The sequence below is a fragment of the Moschus berezovskii genome, chromosome 3, assembly GCF_049115385.1.
Source record: "Moschus berezovskii isolate FMDL1 chromosome 3, NW_MosBer_1.0, whole genome shotgun sequence".
NCBI classification, from domain to species: domain Eukaryota; kingdom Metazoa; phylum Chordata; class Mammalia; order Artiodactyla; family Moschidae; genus Moschus; species Moschus berezovskii.
In genome coordinates this window covers 124,257,874-124,280,164 of record NC_142462.1, presented here as the reverse complement: position 1 = coordinate 124,280,164, position 22,291 = coordinate 124,257,874, and the positions used below count along the sequence as shown (strand labels likewise).

Below are 22,291 nucleotides of genomic sequence, written 5' to 3'. Positions count from 1 at the left end.
GTAATGAGCCTTAAATCCCATGAAACGTCTTTGGAAACTGTGTCAGGGTTGGAATCGTAGACTGTGTTCCTAACTAGCTGTGAGAGCAAATCAAGCTGCCGATGCAGAATGTTCAGCTAGAGGACAGAAGAAGTTCAATTGACCCTTTTGGCCGTGTTCTGAAGAGGAAGTCCAGTGAAGAGATGGCTGTCAAATAGAGTGCCAGTTGTGGGAAGGGTCCTAAGAATGACTGAGTAGATTTCAGGGGATATGGCCATTGATTTTTCACATGGGTATTTTTTTGTTGTTGTTGTTATGATAAAGTTTCCTAAAAGTATAGCATGTTTTTCTAAATAAAGCATACTTGCTGTATTGAATGGGGGAGGATCAGAAATCTTGACTTCTTCCCGTGTCTGACATTGTTAGCTAATGTCAAGGGACACCCTCACCAAGCGGTTCTACCTGTCTGCACCTAGTTTTTTCATTTTGCACAGTAAGAAGTTACATGTGGTCTTCATCCTAAAACGCAAGGCTGTGAGGAGGACATCAGGATCAGTGATGGTTTCTTTCCTCAGAATGCTGTACTAACTGCAGAATCTGCTTGTAACAGGACAGGTGAAAGTTGGATGACAGAATGCTTTAGGTACACCTAAGTATAAACATCAGTGGGTTGTTTTCATTCACCCTCCCAACTTGATTCTTACCATTTATTTAGCATTTAAGTTGGGTGGAAGCTAACAGGAAACTAGAAATTTCTGTTACAGAGCTGTTCAGTTCAGTTCAGTTGCTCAGTTGTGTCCGACTCTTTGCGACCCCATGAATCACAGCACGCCAGGCCTTCCTGTCCATCACCAACTCCCGGAGTTCACTCAAACTCACGTCCATCGAGTCAGTGATGCCATCCAGCCATCTCATCCTCTCTCGTCCCCTTCTCCTCCCGCCCCCAATCCCTCCCATCATTAGGGTCTTTTCCAGTGAGTCAGCTCTTCACATCAGGTGGCCAAAGTATTGGAGTTTCAGCTTCAGCATCAGTCCTTCCAGTGAACACACAGGACTGATCTCCTTTAGAATGGACTGGTTGGATCTCCTTGCAGTCCAGGGGACTCTCTCAAGAGTCTTCTCCAGCACCACGGTTCAAAAGCATCAATTCTTCGGTGATCAGCTTTCTACAGAGCTATTAAGAGTTTGATGTTCCTGTTCGGTTACACACAGTTAAATTTGGAAGGCCCATTTAGTGAAAATGTCCTTGGCTATAGTGTTTCTGTTAGTAAAAATCATATTTTGCTTGTAACCATTCTTTTTAGTTTTAATTAAGCTTGATATAAAGAAATGACCTTACCTTTGCACTGAGGTAAGTGGTCGTATTCGTGGATGTTATAAAGACTACCTTTGTAAAACCTGGGGGTGGGTGGAGAATATCGTGAATTACAATGTGCGTGGAATATTTGAAGGCTACACAGGAAACGGGTAAAATTCTTTGCCTCTAGGGAATTTATCCCATGTGGCTCTACACAAAGTGACTTTTCCTTGTGTACCTTTAGAATGTTTTGAATTTTGAATAATGAAGTTTTTTTTCTAATAAAAAACAGTTCCTAATATATAATTAGACTTAATACAGAGTTAATATAGTTAATATATAATTAGGATAATTTCTAATATATCCCTGAAAAATGTATTTCAAAAGTTCATTTCTATAGTTTTGCCCTCGCCACGATGTGTTTTTTATATACTGTGCAACATAAGCATCCAGCTTCATTTTCTCACATAAGGAGAGCCAGTTGTTCCTACCTCGTTTATTGAAACCTCTTTCCTTTTCCCCCTCATTTGAAAGATTACTTCTGTCAGCTAGCAGATGTTCAGTAAATGTAAGGATTGTTTCTAAGCTCTGTATTTTAGTTTATATTCTTTATCCAGTGACACTACCATCACACTGTTATGGTTACAGTGGCTTGGTAGTTGGAGAAGGAAATGGCAACCCACTCCAGTGTTCTTGCCTGGAGAATCCCAGGGACGGGGGCTGCCGTCTATGGGGTCGCACAGAATCGGACACGACTGAAGCAACTTAGCAGCAGCAGCAGCAGCAGCTTGGTAGTAAGTCTTGGTAGCTGGTCAGGCATGTATTACTTTCATCTCTACCTGTAGCAGAGAAACTTAGAGTAGAATAGTCCTACCACTGTGAATAGCTAGAAAAGCTGCATAAAATCTGTTTTCAAAGAAACATTTAAAGGCATTAGAGAAGTGAGGTGAGGACTGGAGGGAGTGAGAGATAGCCCAGAGGGGACCATCACGTCAGGAGAGTTTCTGGCAGTCTGTAGAGCTGGGAAGACAAAAAGTTCAGTTTAGGGGCCATTAACATAATAGACTGTGGCGTAAAATTAAAAGACGCTTACTCCTTGGAAGGAAAGTTATGACCAACCTAGATAGCATATTAAAAAGCAGAGACATTACTTTGCAAACCAAGGTCCATCTAGTCAAGGCTATGGTTTTTCCCGTGGTCGTGTATGGATGTGAGAGTTGGGCTGTGAAGAAAGCTTATCGCCAGAGAATTGATGCTTTTGAACTGTGGTGCTGGAGAAGACTGTTGAGAGTCCCTTGGACTGCAAGGAGATCCAACTGGTCCATTTTAAAGGAGATCAGTCCTGGGTATTCATTGGAAGGACTGATGCTAAAGCTGAAACTGCAATACTTTGGCCACCTCATGCGAAGAGTTGACTCACTGGAAAAGACTCTGATGCTGGGAGGGACTGGAGAAGGGGACGACAGAGAATGAGATGGCTGGATGACATCACCGACTCGATGGACATGAGTTTGCGTGAACTCCGGGAGTTGGTGATGGACAGGGAGGCCTGGCGTGCTGTGATTCATGGGGTCGCAAAGAGTCGGACATGACTGAGCGACTGAACTGAACTGAATATGATAGACTTTCATTTGGGACCCTTGAAGTTTACATTCGAGGTCAGCATATTATGCATACGTCCTTATGGTCAGATCCAGCCCACCATCTGTGTATATGGTCCAGAAGCCCAGATAGGTTTTATTTTAAAATGTTTAAAAAAATTTTTTAAAGTGTATTTCATCACACATGAAAATCATATGAAATTCAAATTGCAATATCCATAAATAAGGTTTCTTGGAACACAGACTTGTTAATGTGCATATTATCTGTGACTCCTGTTGCTCTGCAGTGACAGACAAGCCTTTGCTGCAGCGCCCACTTAGGCCCTGCATTGTTGTGGGCAGGCTGCAGACCACAGTAACCCAGTTGTAACTCATCACCTTTGGATTGCCACATGTGTTCTCTTGGGATCTTCTCTTTTTATTACTGCATGCCATTCATGTTAAAGAAGAGAAAACAGAAGAGTGGACTTCAGATATAGTGCTTTTGACGCATTGGTGGAGTGGATTCAGTTGATAACAAATTAAATGGCAAAGCATTGTATTTATTATGCTGAGACACTATAGCTGTGCTAACAAAAATACAGTGTATGTCAATATTAACCTGACTGAGCACATAGCATGCTAACCCCAACTCACAGGAAAGTAGTAAGCAGAAAAAAAGAGTAAGTTAAAATGGACTGTTTTAGATCCCCTGGAGGAGGAAATGGCAACCCACTCCAGTGTTTTGCCTGAAAAATCCCATGGGCAGAGGAGCCTGATGGGTTATATAGTCTGTGGGGTCGCATGCATGCAGTCACGACACAGATCCTTTTCAAAAGTGAAGGATGAAAATGAATTGTAATTAAAGGTAAATTTCTGAGTGGCTCATTTGTTAGCCAAGTAAGGAAAGCCATTTATCAGTGGAAGTTAATTAAATCATGTTTGACTACAACAGTTAAAGAAATGCGTGCACAGAAAATAAACTTCTGACCATTAGCTTTTCAGTAAGAATAGTTGTTTTAAAAGTTGAGGACACTTTGGGTAATATCAGTCAATAATCATTTAAAAACAAGGCAAATGATTTCTAGTGGTTTTTATAGGCTCTTGATGAGTCGAGATGTTATAGTACTGCTCAGTTTATTTTAGCAGTCACTGCTCATTTGAAGTGACTGAAGAATTAGTCTTTATGAATAGTCTACATGAAAATATTTTCAAAGAAGTTGGAAGAATGGTTTCAATATAACCTGAAGTGGAATCTGCTAAAATGTGTGCAGTAAATATTGGTAAAAATAAGCATGGAGCATAAAGAAAGCCTTAGTTTCACAAATGCGCGGAACTCTTGAAACATAAAGGTGTTTAAAAACCTATGCTTATTCATTGTATTCACTCATCAGGAGGCGCTTTACGGAAGATATTTAAATCTGTCCAGGTTATTAAACTTACAGTGTCATTGGTGAGTTTCATTTGCTCTTGAGGATGTCACCATCGCAATGCTAGGAGTTTTTGTTGGAAATCAAAGCTGGATGGACTGAATTGCCTTACTGTGCAGCAGTTTGATGACTGAGCAGTGGTAATGTTTTATTGCAATTTTTAAAATTTGGGGGTTGTGATTAAATTTTTCTGAAGAAGATTGCGCTCATACTGTAAATCAAATACTTAATGGACGTAGAAGTTAACTTCTGTTGCAGATTTGGTAATATGTCCTAGTGAACTCAGCCTAAAATTACAAGGCAGAGCACTGCTTTCATGTGAAACCTATCCTGTGATAAATTTATTTGTACAGCAACCAGTGTTTGAATCACAGGTAGTGTCAAGCTGCTTTATACACTTTTCATGCCGTCAGAATTTAAAGTGAAACCCAGAATCTCCATTCACACACAAAAGTTTGATACAGAAATATTTTCCAAGCTCAAACTACAGTTCCGATAGCAGTTTTTGGGCCTTGAGGCAAATACAAAGGAAATGTCCATATTTCAGAATCCATTTAATAATGTAATTGAGAGGCTTCAACCTGTGCTTTAATTGAAATATAATTACATGCTGAAAGCAAAAATCAAAACTAATAAAAAATTGTAAGTACCTTGCAAAGATGAATATGCCCAAATGAAATTATATGCTTATGGACTGGTATCAGTATGTGGCGTACTTCTGTGTGAAAGATTTTTTCAAAGATGGATATATAAATTTCATCGTGTATCAGAATGAACAGATGAATATTTACAATCCATTTAGTTACAGCTTTGGATTCATTAAATGAAGTGTTATCCTCTTTTCAGATCCATTCTTCTCGTTATTAGGCTTACATTACCCCCTCAATTATATTCAATTATAATCATATTTTGAATAATTACTAGTTATTTAAAATTTGTAGAAATTTTTTTTTCTCTTGGTAGAGAAATACTTGTCTAATATTCTTAATTTTGCCTTTGTCCTACAAAGTATAAAATATTTACTGTTTGGCCCTTTTGAGAAAGGTTTGCTGATTCCTCAGAATAAAAAAAAGCCCAGATAGCATGGGAGGCGTGGGATGGGGTTGGGAGTGGGAGGGAGGTTCAGGAGGGTGGGGACACGTGGCCCAGTGGCAGAGTGTTCCTGCCGGTGCACGAGATGCAGGTCCGATCCCTGGGTCTGGAAGATCCCCTGGAGAAGGAACTGACAACTCACTCCAGTATTCTTGCCTGGGAAATCCCACGCACAGAGGAGCTTGACGGGCTATATAGTCCATGAGGTTGAGCGTTGGACATGACTTAGTGACTAAACAGTAACGACAATCCAAATGTCCAGTAAGTTTTTGAAAAGATACACGATCCTGTTAGCAGTCATGAAATGCAGATTGAAGCTTCACTAAGATAGTGTTCCATACCTATTAGATCAGCAGAAATTGAGTCTGAATGCAGCAAGTGTTCGTCTGGTTTGGCCCGCACTCTCAAACTCTGCTAGTGAGAGTGAAAACTGGAGCAGTCATTTGGGAAAACATTGTAATTATCTGGCGAAGTTGAAGAGACCCAACAGTCCCGTTTCTGTTTATATACCATTATGACATAGTGTTCTCAAACTTTTGCTCTCAGGATACCTTTATGCTCTTGTTTTGAAACACCAATGTGTTCAGTGACAGAGCAGAATTCTCCTGTGTGCTTCTGCATCCAGCGTGTTAACATACGCTGGTTTGGATGACGAATACAAGGAAAATCCAGCCTCGAAGCACCTCGGAGTACTTTCAGGGCTCTCTGGTTTTCATCAGCCAGCATGCTGTGCCTGGGGGTGGTTTTCTTTGTATTCTTCTTGCTTGGGGTTTGTTGAGCTTCTGAAAGTTGTAAGTCCCACCCCCCCCCCCCCAACAATTATGTGAAAAGTTTGGCCTCTTACTTTGTATTCTGTTTTTGGTCCCATTTTCTCTCTCCTCTTCAGCTCTGATTACATGTGTATCAGTACATTTGATAGCGTTGAGTACTGACATAGGTTACTGAGGCCCTGTTAATTTTTCAATAATTTTACGGCTTCTTCTTCAAAAGGGTCGGACACTTTGTGTTCAAGGTCAGTGACTATTCCTTCTGTCATTTCCATTCTCTTTGTTAAGCACATCCACTGAAATTCTTATTTAAATTCCTGTGTGTAGGAATCTCTGTTAACTTTCATATCTTCTGTTCTCCTGCTGGTTATGACCAGCTGTTTCCTGTATGTTGCTGGACGTATTTCCAATAGCTGCTCTAAACTCTTCTGTTTATCTTGTCATTTTCTGTTGGACACATCTTTTTTCTTCGTGGTTCCCATTTTCCTCTTTTTTTTTTTTTTTTTTGTCGGTAAGTATCATTTTTGTTTTTTTCTTTTTTGGGAGACTTTGATTATTGCAGGCCTCACAGTCCAAAGTACCTCATCTTAGCAGTCATCGCACCAGAAATCTCCCCTCAGTTCCTTCAGCTCACAGCACAGCTGTGATTCTCCCCGAGCTGCTCAGAGTCCCTCTGTGAACGGGATCTCGGTGGTTTTGAGAGTCTGGGGGGCTCGCTTTACGGTGGCTTCCACCTTCAAGGATTCCTCTCAGGTTCCGTCCTGTCTGTCTGTTGATCTTTCCCTGTCTTCTCACACGGGTAAGACTGAGGCTGTCAGTTTGAGGTCTGGTGCCGCTCTGGCCCTTCTTTGCACACTCAGAAATGGCCTTCGCTGAAACCCTTTTAAATACGGACCTTAGCCTGTGATGTTCTTTCCTGTCAGGAGTCTAATGTCGTGCTGTTGCAGGCTTGGTTGTTCAAGTATATAGGTTGACTTCAAGCATATAGGTTTTGTATGTTACTGAGATTTTACAAATTTTTTTTCCAAGAAAGTTATTCTGATACTGGCCTGTTTGCCCTTACCCAATAAATAAATTGTTGGGTTTTTTTCCCAAGTGAGTCATTCTTTGATTAAAGTATATTTTATATACAATATAATTTACTTCTTCCAAGCATACCATTGAACATATTTCGAGATATAAGTACAGTGTATGTAACTACCATCATAGTCAAGATACAGACTATTTCCTTTACCTACAAAGTTCACTCATGACCCTTTCACGTCAGTCCCCTCCAACTTCTCTAGCTCCTGGGCACTCACAGTTAGGTCTGTTTCACTTTCTGAAGTTTGTTGTTTTTTTTTTTTAACTTTTTCTGCCTTCTCCAGACCGATTAGTAAATGGAATAATCCAGAGATCTTTTCTGTCTTTTGTACTTAGCATAGTTGCTTGGGGATTCATCCCTTCACCAGCTGAGAGATTTCTTCTGTTTGGTGTTCTGATATTTATGAAGCGGCTGTGAATGTGTATGTAGCACAATGTTCTGCGTTATTACCACCACTGGACATTGTTGGTATTTCTAAGTTTCAGCCATTTTGGTTGGTTGGTGTTTAGTGATACTTCATCGCGGGCTTGAGGGTTTTGCATTTCTGGATGAGTAATGAAACTGAACACATCTTTAGTGAGGTGTCTGTTCAGATCTTTTCCCCCAAATTCCCCTATTTTCCAGTTGATTTGTCTTCTTACTTTTGAGTTATAAGAGTTCTTTATATTGTTGCCATAGAAGACATTTATTAGAGATGTATTTTGCAAATATTTTTGTTGAATCTGTGACTTGTTTTCGTTTTTTAGTATTTTTTGAAAGAGCAAAGGGTCTGATTTTGATGGTTTGTTATTTGTCATTTTGTGTCTTATGATTATGCTCATTGTGCCTTACGTAAGAAATATTCCAAGTTTTCCTGTATATTCCAAGGTGGTGGTGGTGGTCACTAAGTTATGTCTTGACTCTTTTGCAACCCATGGACTGTACCCTGCCAGGCTCCTCTGTCCATGGGAGTTTTCAGGCAAGAACATTGCAGTGGGTTGCCACTTCCTTCTCCAATTCCGAGGTAACTTTAAGATTATTTATCCATTTAATAGTTAAATTGCGTGCTTGATAGTGAGAATATAACCTAAGGTTTAAGATTCTTTGTTTCCAGTGTGGATATTTAGTTGTTCCAGCATAATTCTAAGACTATGAGTCTCTTGAATTATCCTGACTCTTGGTCAGAAATAAGCCACACACACATACAAAAAGATACATATTTTCAAAAACATGAATCCATATTGATATGTTTAAATTCAGTCCAGTAGCTCGTTGTAACATTAAAATTTTTTTTATTCCCCTGTCCAATCTATAATTGTAACCTTTAACTTTGATTAATAGCTCCTCTACCTAAAAGAGTTACAAGAAAAAGGTAAGTTGTTTATTTGTGCATCAATTTAAAAGAACTCTGAAATAACTATACTAGTAATACACATTCAAAGCTAGTAGATCTGAAATGAGATTTAATCTTTTCATTGCTTTTTGCCTTCCATCTTTTGAGCCTACTACTAGTATAGAAGGTATTTTGAGTTATTTGCTATGATTCAGTAAATACTATTTTAATACATAGTTGCTGTAAGCATTTTAGTTGACGGTATTAATGTTTTTACTGATCATTCAGTTCAGTTGCTCAGTTGTGTCCGACTCTTTGCGACCCCATGGGCTGCAGCATGCCAGGCGTCTTTTTTTACATGCCATTAGACTTGTGGGATTCATTCAAATTATTGCTTGTAATATTATTCATTTATTGTCATTGCTGTATAGTATTCTGTTGTGGGAAAAAAACATAATTTATCTACATTTTTCTTATTGGGCATTGGGAGGGCTTTCTGGTCTGGGACTGTTAGGACTTGTGTTTTGTGAACATTCCAGTATACTCCTTTTGTTAGGCACCAAGGATTAACATATAATGGCATTCTAATTCAAAATGATTACCTTCTTTTCTCATGAGTGAGAGTAATCATGTAAACGAGACAAAGTATTTATTATGTTCTGGGGTTAGATTAGTAGAATTTGTGTTACTTACCCATATCTATTTGTGAATTCCTCAAGTTCAGTTCCTCTTTGTGGCATTGTGAGCGTGGGCAAGGAATTTGACCTCTGTTCTTCATTTATAAAAGTCAGAAGTCATGGTACCTACCTAAAATGGTGGTTGTTAAATAAGGTAATATTTGTTAAATGCTTGGCATAGTTGCTCACTTCATCCTGCATGTTATGTATTTTATTGGCCAATTTTCTGTCTTCCCTAAATTATTGGTGTGTATAAAGTGTCATTGTTTTTAAGTTGCTTTCATTTTTATAATCTTTAAGTTTTATACATTCAGGATTTGTAATTAATTGTAGAAATTTGTAATTAAAATTCAGGGTTTTTTTTTTGTCATTTGATTTTCTCTAAGATGTGTATGTGTTTACCATATAAAAGTTTAAAAGTTTTATGAAGTCAAATTTATTCATGTTTTTATTTTTGGTTAAAACTATTAGGGAGCTATGGATTAAAGATTATAGATGTTAGAGGGCTCTTGGTTTAAGGCTTCTGATTTGTGTGTACTTGTAGCCTTGACCCAGTAGGGAGAGGGTACATTTGTGGGCTCAGGAATGCTTGCCTTAGGATAGCCTCTGAGGTTTTGCTTCTATATGTTGAAGATGGAGTTTAAGACATTTACCCTATTTACTGTGGACAGTGACTGCAACTATGAAATTAAAAGATGCTTGCTCCTTGGGAGGAAAGCTGTGACAAACCTAGACAGCATATTAAAAAAGCAGAGACATCAGAACTGACAAAGGTTGTTGTTCAGTCAATAAGTCGTGTCTGACTCTTTGCGACCCCATAAACTGCAGCCCTCCAGGCTTCCCTGTTCTTCATTTATCCCCTGGAGTTTGCTCAAACTCATGTCCATTGAGTCAGTGATGCCATCCAGCCATCTCGGCCTCTGTTGCCCGCTTGTGCTCCTGCTCTCTTATCTTTCCCGGCATCAGGGTCTTTTCCTGTGAGTCACCTGTTCGCATCAGGTGGCCAAAGTATTGGAGCTTCAGCTTCAGCATCAGTGCTTCCAGTGAGTATTTGGGGTTGATATCCTTTAGGGTTGACTGGTTTGATCTCCTTGCTCTCCATATAGTCAAAGCTGTGTTTTTTCCAGTAGTCATGTATGGATGTGAGAGCTGGACCATAAAGAAGGCTGAGCATTGGAGAATTGACGCTTTCAAATTGTGGGGCTAGAAAGGACTCTTGAGAGTCCCTTGGATTGCGAGGAGATTAAACCAGTCAATCCTAAGGAAAATCAACCCCGATTATTCATTGGAAGGACTGATGCTGAAGCCGAAACTGCAATACTTTAGCTGCCTGATGCAAAAAGCCAGCCCATTGGAAAAGGCCCTGATGCTGGGAAAGATTGAGGACAGGAGAAGGGGACGACAGAGGATGAGATAGTTGGATGGCAGCAGCGACTCTATGTTCATGAATCTGAGCAAACTCCTGGAGATGGTGGAGGACAGGGAAGCCTGGCGTGTGCTGCATGCAGTTCATGGGGTCACAGAGGGTCAGACATGACTTAGCAGTTGGACAACTACAACCCTGTTTACTCCATAGCACTGAGTAAGGAAGACATCGTGTGATATTAAGTGTCATGTAAAAAAATTTCTTTAAAATATTTGCTTTCAGTTCAATTAAGTCGCTCAGTCGTGTCCGACTCTTTGCGACCCCATGAACCATAGCACGATTTGCTTAGCAGAGACTAAATCATGGAGGGCTTTGAAATACTGTTACCTGTTGCTGTATAAAAATTATAAGTTTAATGGTTTAAAACAGCACCCACTTGTAGATGAGAAGTTTGGGCAGGCTCAACAGTGCTTTTTGTGCAGGATCCCACAGGGCTCAAATTAAGACACCTATCAGACTGGGCGTTTATGCAGAGGTTTAGGAGGAATCCTCTTTTAAGCTCACTTAGCTCATGGGGGCAGAGTTCAGCTCTGTGCAGTCTTAGGACCAAGGTCCCCATTTCTTTCTTGGCCATTCTCCTGGGGTTCCCTTTAGTTCCTTGGGGGCACTCTCTGGTCTTTGTATGTGGCTTCTTATCTTCAGAGACATCATTGTGGGGCTGAAATCCTTCACTTGCTTTGAATTTCTCTGACTTCCCTTTATGCTACCAGTTGGAGGAAAATCTGTGCTTTTAAGGAATCGTGATGAGACTACGTCCATGCATGCTAAGTCGTGTCCAGCTCTGTGCTACCCTATGCACTGTAGCCTGCCAGGCTTCTCTGTCCATGGTATTTTCCAGGCCAGAACACTGGAGTGAATTGCCATTTCCTATTCCAGGGGATCTTCCTGACCCAGGGATCAAACCCGCATCTCTTGTGTCTCCTACACTGGGAGGTGGGTTCTTTACCACTAGCGCCACCTGGGAAGCCCCTGAATGTCATTTATCATCTTGGTGAACATGGTATTAGGGTGGGTTTACTTCCTTAGGTGGCTCATCCTGTGTTATTACATGCTGATTCTTACTGGCTTAGTTCTGGTGTCTAGCTTTACTTATTTTTGTTTGGCCTTGAGGTTTGCCTGTTGGCCCATGCTGTGTGACACATGGGATCTTATGTCCCTGAGCATGTGCCTCCGCGGTGGAAGGGCAGAGTCCTAACCACTGGACTGCCAGGGAAGTCCCCTGAGTTTTGTCTTTTTCAAGATGTATTTTTTACTTCTGAGCTAAATTTGCCATATCTCAAGGATTTTGACCTGTTTCTTATTTAATCACTTCAAAAATAATATATATATTCTTTTGATATAAAGGCCATCTGCTGCTATTGAAGTTTTCAGTTTTTCTAGTGGATGGATAGATTTCAGGAGTTTATCCTTATGTTGTGAATTTATTATTAATGTGTTAGGATTAGGACATAGCTGCTTTAAAAAACAAGACCTAGGAAATACCTGATTATTTGAATTGGTTTAATTTTATTATAGCCATATATGAAGGTGAAGGTGACGCTCAGTTGTGTCTGATCCTTTGCGACCCCATGGACTGTAAAGTCCGTGGAATTCTCCAGGCAAGAATACTGGAGTGGGTAGCCTTTCCCTTCTCCAGGGACCGAACCGAGGTCTCCCATGTTGCAGGTAGATTCTTTACCAGTTGAGTCACTGGGGAAGCCCAAGTATTGTGAGTTAAAAAGAATTCTGTGTACATTTAAATAGATAGTATATTTACTATTTTTGGAACTTTGAGATGTATCTATGTGTAAATTGGAATTAGATTTGACCATTGTTAATAAATTATCTTGATTTCTGAGAGCTGTTTTAAGTTCAATCAGTTTAGATGTTTCTATTTAGCTTTACTTTTTTTTGTAAACACATTTTTATTGCAGTATTAAAACTTTTTTTTAAAGTTGAAGTTAGCTTTATCAAGGAAATTCATTGGGCGTGTGAACTTTAACGACTTTATTCTTCTGTTGAGATTTTCACTCTGACGTTCCTCATTTAACGTGAACTTGTCTCTGTCCTGCTCACTGCTTTTTGATTTGAACCCTATTTTTGTGAACAGTAATTGCTGTGCCTACTTTTGTTTTGATAGCAATTGTCCGCTGTTTTCCCCTGGCTCGTATCTTTGACTGTCTTGTGTTACTGTGCCTTATTCACGTTGTGTGTATATATACTCCTACACATTATTTATATCTAAAGTATGTGTGCACTCGCGTGTATATAAAGCATCTTTTGTACATTTTGAAAGTTGCTATTTTTTGGGTTTCCCTGGTAGCTCAGTGGTAAAGAACCCACCTGCCAGTTCAGGAGACACAGATTTGATCCCTCATCCGGAAAGATCCCACGTGCCTTGGAGCAACTGAGCTGGTGCGCCACAGCTACTGTGTCTGTGTTCTGGAGCCCAGAATCCCAGCGACTAGACAGCCCGTGCTCCACCACCAGAGAAGCCACTGCAAGGAGAGGCCCCCACACCTCAGCGAAGAGTGACATTCTTCCGTGGAAGCTCACGCTCTCCACACCCTCTCCACAGCGAGAGGAAACCCCGGGCAGCAACCAAGACTCAGAGCAGCCAAAAATAAATACGTAAAGTTACTTTTTAAAAAGTTGCTATTTTTTAATAGGGACTTTATCCTATTTACATTTATTACCTAAATTTATGGTAATGTCGCAGGTATTAAAATTTTAGGTTCAAATAATTTTTTGGTAGACTTTGGAAGATACTGCTCTTTGTTTTTGTGTTTAATATTGCCAGTGAAAAGCAATGCCTGATCCTCCTTTCTTTGTAAATGCCTTGGTTTTTTATTTTGGTGGGGCTACTAAAATCTTCCCTTCGTCTTAAAGATTCTGCCAGTGCTTCTAAGTGTAAGGCGTCTTAATCGGAAGCGGGTCTTTGTTCAGGCAGGGGTTTTTTGTAGTGATACGGACATCAGTGGAGCAGGAAAAAATCGGCTCTTGTCTTTCAGCTTCCTCATCTATTAAATGGAAAGTGTGCTTAATCAGTGTTACCTCTGATGTTAGATATTATCATAAATTTTCTTCTAGAGTACTTTGTCTGACTGTAATTGTTCCATTTTCTCTTCTGGTACTCTCTAATATAGAGACAGACATCGGACCATTCTGATCAGTTTCACTTGCCTGTTTTATTTATTTTTTCTTACTTTCTGTCTTCATTTTTTATTACTGACTATATTCTGGGAGAATCCTAGTTGACTAATAAGAAGAAATTTTGGTAAAGGTTAAAAGCAGTTTTCTTCCTTAGAAGAAAAACTGTGACCAACCTAGACAGCATATTAAAAAAGCAGAGACATTACTTTGGCAACAGAGGTCTGTCTAGTCAAAACTATCATGTATGGATGTGGAGTTGGACTATAAAGAAAGCTGAGTGCTGAAGAATTGATGCTTTTGAACTATGGTGTTGGAGAAGACTCTTGAGAGTCCCTTGGACTGCAAGGAGATTCAACCAGTCCATCCTAAAGGAAATCAGTCCTGAATATTCATTGGAAGGACTGATGCTGCAGCTGAAGCTCCAATACTTTGGCCACCTGATGTAAAGAACTGACTCACGGGAAAAAACCCTGAAAGACTGAAGGCCGGAGGAGAAGGAGACGACAGAGGATGAGTTGGTTGGATGGCATCACCAACTCGATGGACATGAGTTTGAGCAAGCTCCGGGAGTTGGTGGTGAACAGGGAAGCCTGGTGTGCTGCACTCTGTGGGGTCGCAAAGAGTCGGACACGACTGAGTGACTGAACTGAACTCAACTGAAAAACAATTTGGTGTGTTGAAAACTAGTAGGATTTGATACTTTGTAGAGCACTATAGACAACTATAGCAGTTGATATAGAATAAGCACATGATAATTAGTTGAACGAGCTTTGGAGTAATCCTGAAAATTTTTGTTAGTGATTCATAATTCATCTTTAATTTGTGAAATTTCATTGATTGTATTTTACTGGATTGTATAAATTTATTTGGGAAGAGCCTTCCTCATTTTTATTCAGTGAAATTAAAGTTTTGGAGGTTCCTCAGACTCTTACAGGTGAGAACTCTCTTGTAATATGAACTGTCATTGACAGTTTTCTCTTGGATGTGTTCTTGGACAAATGTCAGAAGACATTACTGCACTTTTCTTTTTATCTCCCTGTCTCCTCCTCTCTTTTTTTAATGATTAAAAACGTAGAAAAAATTATTCAGGAATTTTAAATACTGAGTCAAATAAATTGTTGAGTTGATAAGCCGTTTAAGAGCTATTTATGTTACCTTCTCGCTGGGTGTTAGTTCACTTTGTAACTGTTTATAACTTGTTAGTTTATAATTTGTTTGATTTCTGACATGTGGTATAGGAGGGTGCTGATGTTTAGAGAAGTTCCTTTTGGAAATTTATTCTTTGACATTTTCTACAGTTTTACAGATGCATTTATTTGATTCAAAAAGATACATTACAGTCTATATAGAAAGTATATATTTTCTTTCAATGCCAAATGTCTTTCATTAGCTGTGCTGTTATAACAGATGGGTTTGAAGCATTCAGATAAATGCAGCTAGTATTTTATTTCCCTTCCTTTATTCCCTGATATCTTTATATGTAATTATAAATTAGTATGTTGGATACATTCCAGATCTTCACATAGTAGTTTAGCTAATGTCATGTAATATTTTCCATTGCGAATATGATTAAGAGAACATGTTGATGTTTCTAAAATGATACAGACAGTGGGAAAAGAATCAATTTAAATTATTTTGTTTCCTTATTATGCAGTTAAATAAAAGTCATTATATTTTATTTGCCAAAATTATTTTTAGAGCACAAGCCTTCTGTACAAGTTGCCATGTGCTATAAAAATAATGGAGATTCTAGATTTTAACAGTTTAGCAGACTTATTTTGTGATGTTAATGAGTTAATAAAAGATTTTCAGTGGTTGAATGGATGTAGACATCCACTTTCCTCCTTCAGCATTATCTTGGCCTTTCCAGCGTAACGGAAGGATACTCAGATTACCTAGATACCATATATGTCTTTAATTCTGGGTTCTGTTAATATAACTAACATGTTTAGATACCATGGGAGGGTATGACATAAAAATATATTTAGTTTGGAAAAAGCCAATTATTATACTTCATTTCTTCAGTTTTTTTAAATGCAGTAATATCTTTGAGTACAAAAGGACAGCTGAAATGTATGTTAGTCTCTGAACTTGAGGACATTATATAAAAGTTAAATGTCACAAATATAGCTAGTGCTTGAGTTATTTGGGCTTCCCAGGTGACTGAGTAGTAAAGAATCTGCCTGCTAATGCTGGAGATGGGGTTCAGTCGCTGGGCTAGAAGATCCCGTAGAGTAGGAGACAGCAACCTACTCTAGTTTTCTTGCCTGGAAAATTCTATTTAAAGAAGAGCCTGGTCGGCTCTCGTCCATGGGGTCTCAAAGAGTAGGACACGACTGAGCCAGTGAGCATGCACGCACACCTTACTAAGAAGGTGCAGCGATCTTGTTGCCTGCAGCCAAAGTGTGTAGAAGACTCCCCGAGAGGCAGTTAGCTTTCTCACGTTCATTTGGTGTAGTGGGTTGATGGTTATGAGCAGGAGTTTGATGGCACGTGATGTCTTATGTGGATTTACGTGCAAGGCATTGAAATTATTTATAACGTAAAACCTACTGTATTCTCTAATTCACCAGCAGAATATAGAATCAGTGTATTAGCATCTGAAGATATCCAGGGTAATGTTAGCAATTTTACCCTGTCACATGAGGATCAGTTTTACCATATACATTGTTCCATTTGACTTCAGTTATTTCAGCTCTGCTGTTACCAGAAATGTAGTTCATTTAGTGTACATAAATATGAACATCAGTTTATTAGTGCCTTTCCATGTCAGGCAGTATTCGTGGTCCTAAGAATACAAAGATAGTACAGTCTGCTTGCTCTGCTCAAGGATCTTGGACCAAGGTGAAAAAAGACCCATGAGCAATTACCATGCAATAGCATAAATGCTGAAACAGAAGCATATGGCAGCTAAGCATCTCCTACATGCAGAGGGAGATTTTATACTGTGTGGTGCAGGCCACGCAGCAGACTCCTGATGCCCACAGTGGGCTTGGGAGGATGAAGAAGTTTATTGATTATTCTTAAGGAAAGCTGAGTAAGTACATTGGCACAGTGGATAATCATACAGACTTCTTAACACATTTCAGGTGCCCTAGACTTCCTCTGCTGTTTGAGACATTTCTTTGATTTTACCACTTGTAAGAGAGTAGAGGCAGATTGCAATGGGGAAAGCAGAAAGTCAGAGGACTGACTTTTTTCTTTACATCGCCAACTTTTTAAGGAAACTTGAAACTGACTTCTGCAGTGAAGCGTGTAGCTTTGTATGTGTGCGATTACTGATGTAGTTGCCGCTCATTCACTTCTTCTCTGGTGCACTGGTTTACTTCATACTGATTTTTGTGTATGCTCACAGTCAGTCATGTCTGGCTGTTGAGACCCCATGGACTGTATCCTGCCAGATTCCTCTGTCCATGGAGTTTTTCAGGCAAGAATAGTGGATTGGGTTGCCATTTCTTTCTCAAGGGGATCTTCCCAAACCACGGATCGAGCCTGTGACTCGTACGTCTTCTGCATCGGCAGGGATTCCTCACTGCTCATGCTACCTGAGAAACCCCGTATTGATTTTTAGGCAGGGTGAAAACAGTAAGAGGCCTTGTAACTAGTTTTTCTCTGTTTTATCTGCTTATTGATGGGGTTTAATCACTTGTTGAAAATAACCCTCAACTAGAAAACTGCCCTTTTAACCATATTATTAAAGAATGGTAGTTGTATGTTTTTGACAGTCAGTGGGAAAAAAGTGAAATGCTAACTTTCTAAACTTGATGGAAGGATGAACATATATTAAACCAAGCACTGAAAGGAGACCTTAGATTTTACCGTTTTCACTGATTCTTTATTTAGTGTTTTGCAGGCTTCAAAGCATTTCCCTAGTAAAGTACAGGGGCTTCTTAAAGTCTTCCTGCTCCACATTTGAATGTTGCTTTTCTGGGTTTTGTAAGGAGGTTTCTTTATGCTTTGCTCCCTTGCAGCGATGTGCATTTTGTAAGCACCTTGGAGCCACTATCAAATGCTGTGAAGAGAAGTGCACCCAGATGTACCATTATCCCTGTGCTGCTGGAGCCGGCACCTTTCAGGATCTCAGTCACTTCTTCCTTCTTTGTCCAGAACACATTGACCAAGCTCCTGAGAGATGTAAGTTTACTACAGATACATCTAAAAACATTTACTGATGTAGTTACTTAAAATAACAGATGTTGTAAGTTCCCTAAGTGTTACTCTGCTTGTGGTAAAAGGTAGTATCATATAATACTGAAAGAAGTCTTCAGAAGAGATCCTTGGGGGGTGGGGGGAGCGAGGAGCCGGGGGAGGAATCTGTTATCAACAGTATCATTGATGGTGTATCCAAAAAGTTATTTGCTTGAAAACTCAAAGATAGTTTGCATGTTTTTTTTTTTTTGATTCTGATTTTAAGAATCTAACTACTGTATGCAAATAGATTTGCTGAGTATATGGTATTTTAATATGTACTATAAGGTATCAATAGGTCATTTAAAAAATTGAAATGTCTTTAATTCGATGTCTTTTACACTAAAAAAGAAAAACAAAAACTCCTTAGTTGGAAATTTGGAAGATGGTTCACTCAGGTGTTATTTCCGGATGTATGTTGATAGGATCACCAAAACACTTTGGAGAATCTTGGGAAAATGTATGGTCCTGATATTCTGTTAGTGCTTCTTCTTGATTCATCTGTCTTGGTTATGGTTATCTATTATCCTCCGTTGTCTTTTTTTCCCCTTTCTTTTCCAAACAGTATTTTATAACTGGGTGAAAAGGTTTAAGTGTTTTAAATTTATGTTATACAGAAAATTGTGGCTCTTTTCCTATCCCTTTCATTAAATAGAGATCTTACCTGTTTCTTAGTGTGTGGATTTCCAGTGAGTATGCATGTTTTGGGTTCTTTTTTCCCCCTAGTAAATTGAATTTCTAGCCTGCTTGTGAAATCTCTGTAATTCAGTCTTTTTTTTTTTTTTTTTAATGTCATCTTTTAGTTATCTGTTAGCTTTTACCTGTTTCTTAGAATGTTGATAAAGGATTTTTCCTATCTTTTCCAGCTTTGTGAAACATAAATACAGCTCCCTCAGGCTTAAACTAATCTCAGACACAGTTAGACTTCATAATCATTATTTTTTTTTTGTTTAGTGCCATCATTTTATCTTTAATTTCATGTCTACATGTATAATCATATTGCCCTTAATCCTGTACAGCCATAAATTACAGGGAAGGCAGACTGAAATGTCAGATTGTATTTAGGCTAATAAGGAATTTAAAGTTTTAAACATGTTTTGGATTATGCACTGTTTCATCTGGGAGAAGAAGAACATTCATGCACAGCTACTATTATGGGTGTTGTTTAAGACCTCAGGAAGTGAATTACTTCATTAAGTGCACAGACTGTGATGCCAGTCATCAGAGTTGATTATATTCTGGGTGTTAAAGTGTTATCAACACACTTTTCCCATTGAATAAAACAATTGTGGGTGTGTTTGAGAATTTTTATTTAGCGTTTTGTACATCGTCATGATGTGGACTTCACTAAACAACATGCAGACTTTTCTATGACTGTGGTTCCAATAGAAGAAGGTCTGTTACTTACTGACAGTACTCCTTTCTCTTGCAGACTATGTTCACATAACATACATGACTTATATACATTTATATGTTAGGGATCATAAAATGTTTAGTAAAATAATGAAATGTAAGAACTGAGGTGAGATGATTTACTGTCAGTTACCATGCAGTTCCTGCTGCCAACATAACTCTAAAAAGATACACTGAAATTGTTGGTGCCTTCCCTTGTCCCAGGGTAGACTTACAGAGACTCATGGTAAGAGAATTTGGCCAATGATAAGAGAGAAGAGGAGAGGACGGATGGGAAGGTCACGGTGAGGTCTACTCCCAGAGGAAGTGCTCCCTAGGCCAGAGCTGCACAGCTGGCTACAGAACGCCCCAGCAGTCAGCGTGAAGAAGGGCGCGCGAGTGGTTGCCTGATTTGTAGTAATAAGAATCCACTGAGACCGTGTGTCCACGCTGCAGGGCTGTGACAGTTTGTCTCACAGTAGCTTAAGTAGGTCCCACAGGGCAGTTTCTCGTAACAGCCTTCAATATAAGTCAGTGGTGTAAAACCAAAGCCCAACTGAGCAAATTCTATTCCTTAGGGATCTTAAACAGTGCAGCCTAAAGATACAGCTTTCTGATTCTGTTTCAATGCACGGATGTAAAGAATATTGCCAGTGGACTTTTGCAGGAATATACAGATGAGGTAATAGTCTTATAAAATCTTTGATTTGTATTTTTAGTCGTCCTAATTGTCTGTCACAGCATGAAGCACTTTTTATGTTTTAAAGATGGGGATATCTTAAATGACAGTGTTATTACTGATGCTTCAGTGACAATCAGTGAAAATCATATCGCCTTGTACCATATACATGTATATATATATGAATTACTGTACTAAAAGGTAGTTCTTTCAGCTCTTATCTAAGGCTCCAGTTATGGGTCTGCACCAAGTGTAATACTTGGTCCTGCTGGCTAAGCTCAGAGCCGTGTGCAGTGGTAGTGAACTGAGTTAGTAGTATGATATCTTTTTTATGAAAGTTGAGAAATCTAAAAAAAAACATGGACCTCAAAAAAGAGCATCTGTGAGCAGGACCGAGCCTTTCATCAGAAAATAATTTTGGGTTCTGTGTCCTGGAGACATGCTGGTCAGGGCTGTCACCTTACTTTCACACTGACGCCAGTGTCCACTAATCTAGCCTGGAAATTTTACACTAAATATCCATTTAGGAGACACAACCACATGTTCTTCCCGGATAGTATTCTGCCCCTCAGGGAAGCCTGAATGGCAGAGAGCCAGCCGTGCAAGATCAGAGGAGAGAATTTTCTAGGCAGAGCGAGCAGCTGCTGTACAGGCCACATGGCGTGAACTTGGGGCGTGCTTGTGGAGGAGGCAGGGGTCAGTGTGCTGGAGCCTGGTGTCTGCCAGGTGCATAGTGCAGAGCACGTGCAGGTGAACGCAGGCCTTGTGAACAACGGAAGGCGTTTGGATGTATCCTGTCTGCCATGAGAAGTCTTTTGCAGGGTCTGAACCTGGGAATGATGCATCTCAAGCCACTTTGCCTCCCACAGCGTGTTTACTCAGCTGTAACTTCTTCTACTTCATTTTACCTCCCTAGCTAACATCTTATTAGCTGTGTCTCTGTTGACACCAAGTCCTGCAGCTTTTCTGTTCCCTTAAATCTGTCAGCCCAGTGACCTTCCTTTCTTACCTAGCTGCCTGCTGTGTGGGCCACCCTGTCTGGACAACATCCATGGTTTGCTTTTTCTTTCTGGAGATTCCATATTGATAGGCAAATCACCCTGCAGTGTCCTACCAATGATGAAAACCTAGATCACAGGAGTTGTAACGTTGATGAAAGTAGGAAAGCTGTGCTGGTTTAGTCCTTTTTAAATTGACTGTCTGATGATAGCTTCACTTCTGTTGCTCTTTCTTCCCGTGTGCTGTCTAGGCTCTCTTAAGCAGTGGTCTCCCCTTCCAGTTTGACCATGTTAGAGATCCCTGCTGAGCCCCTGTGTAATTTAGGCTCCATTTTTCTGTCTTTTCCTCAGTTTCTTCTCTTGTCACCCGGCTGTCACTGAGGCAGCGGCGTGTCCAGAGCTTGTCCTTCTGCTTCTCCCCCCTTTTCTCATGATCCCCCTACGTCATTTAGCTCCTTCACGCGTGCCTGTGCTGGCACTTCTCCTTCTACTTTTGACCGTTCTACTTTTGTGCGTACTCGGATATTCTTTGCCTTCTTTGCCCTTCCAGTGGGCATCAGCATCTTTGAAGAGAGATTGACCTGGATTTTACTCCTGCCCTTCCTTAAATTGTCTTTAGCTTTAGTCTACTCCGTCTATTTTGCTTTCCCAACTGCTTAAAGAAAATGTTTCACTTAGTCATTTGATTATTGCTTCAAACTTAATGCCTCTGCAACTTTCAGACATACATGTATGTATAAGTACATATGCTTATGTCTGACATGACACGCTATCCAGTAATATCTTCTTGTGCATGACCTTCAAAAGGCCATTTTAATATTTCTATATATTTCTGTATGTTCTCACAGGTTGAACAAGTGGTTGGAACCATCTTTTTTCTATTATTATTTTTATATAATGCTTAATAGATCTTTTATGCTGAATATAATCATGTGGAATTTGTTTTTTGGCCCAGTTTATTGCGTGAGGCATACTAATCAAGCAACATGACTATTGTCATCAAGGAACTGGTAGAAAATGTCATAGAATAAAAAGTAATCCCTGCCACAGTGATGCTCACAATTATCTTGTTACAGAATGAGCTTTGCTATATAAAACAGGGCTGTGCAATAGAAATATGATGTGAGCAATATATGTAATTTTAATTTTTCCAATAGTTATGTTAATTTTTTATTTGAAATTAATCTTTACATATTTAATCCAGTATATCCAAAATGTTAATATGTCAACTTGTAAACAATAAAATTTTGAGCTATTT

General features: G+C 39.5%; 1 protein-coding gene across 24 annotated transcripts in view; it reads left to right on the top strand.

Moving 5' to 3' along the window:
- The window catches only part of KMT2C (lysine methyltransferase 2C), a 263,765-nt gene that overhangs the window by 119,906 nt on the left and 121,568 nt on the right, over positions 1 to 22,291 (top strand). For all 24 annotated transcript variants that reach the window (XR_008685321.2, XR_008685323.2, XM_055421605.2 and 21 more), the window contains exon 7: positions 17,748 to 17,910. Coding sequence is in view for 22 of the 24 variants with exons in the window: in XM_055421605.2 (XP_055277580.2) it covers positions 17,748 to 17,910 (163 nt within the window). In the remaining 2 variants the exon portion in view is untranslated. The remainder of the gene's footprint in view (positions 1 to 17,747; positions 17,911 to 22,291) is intronic.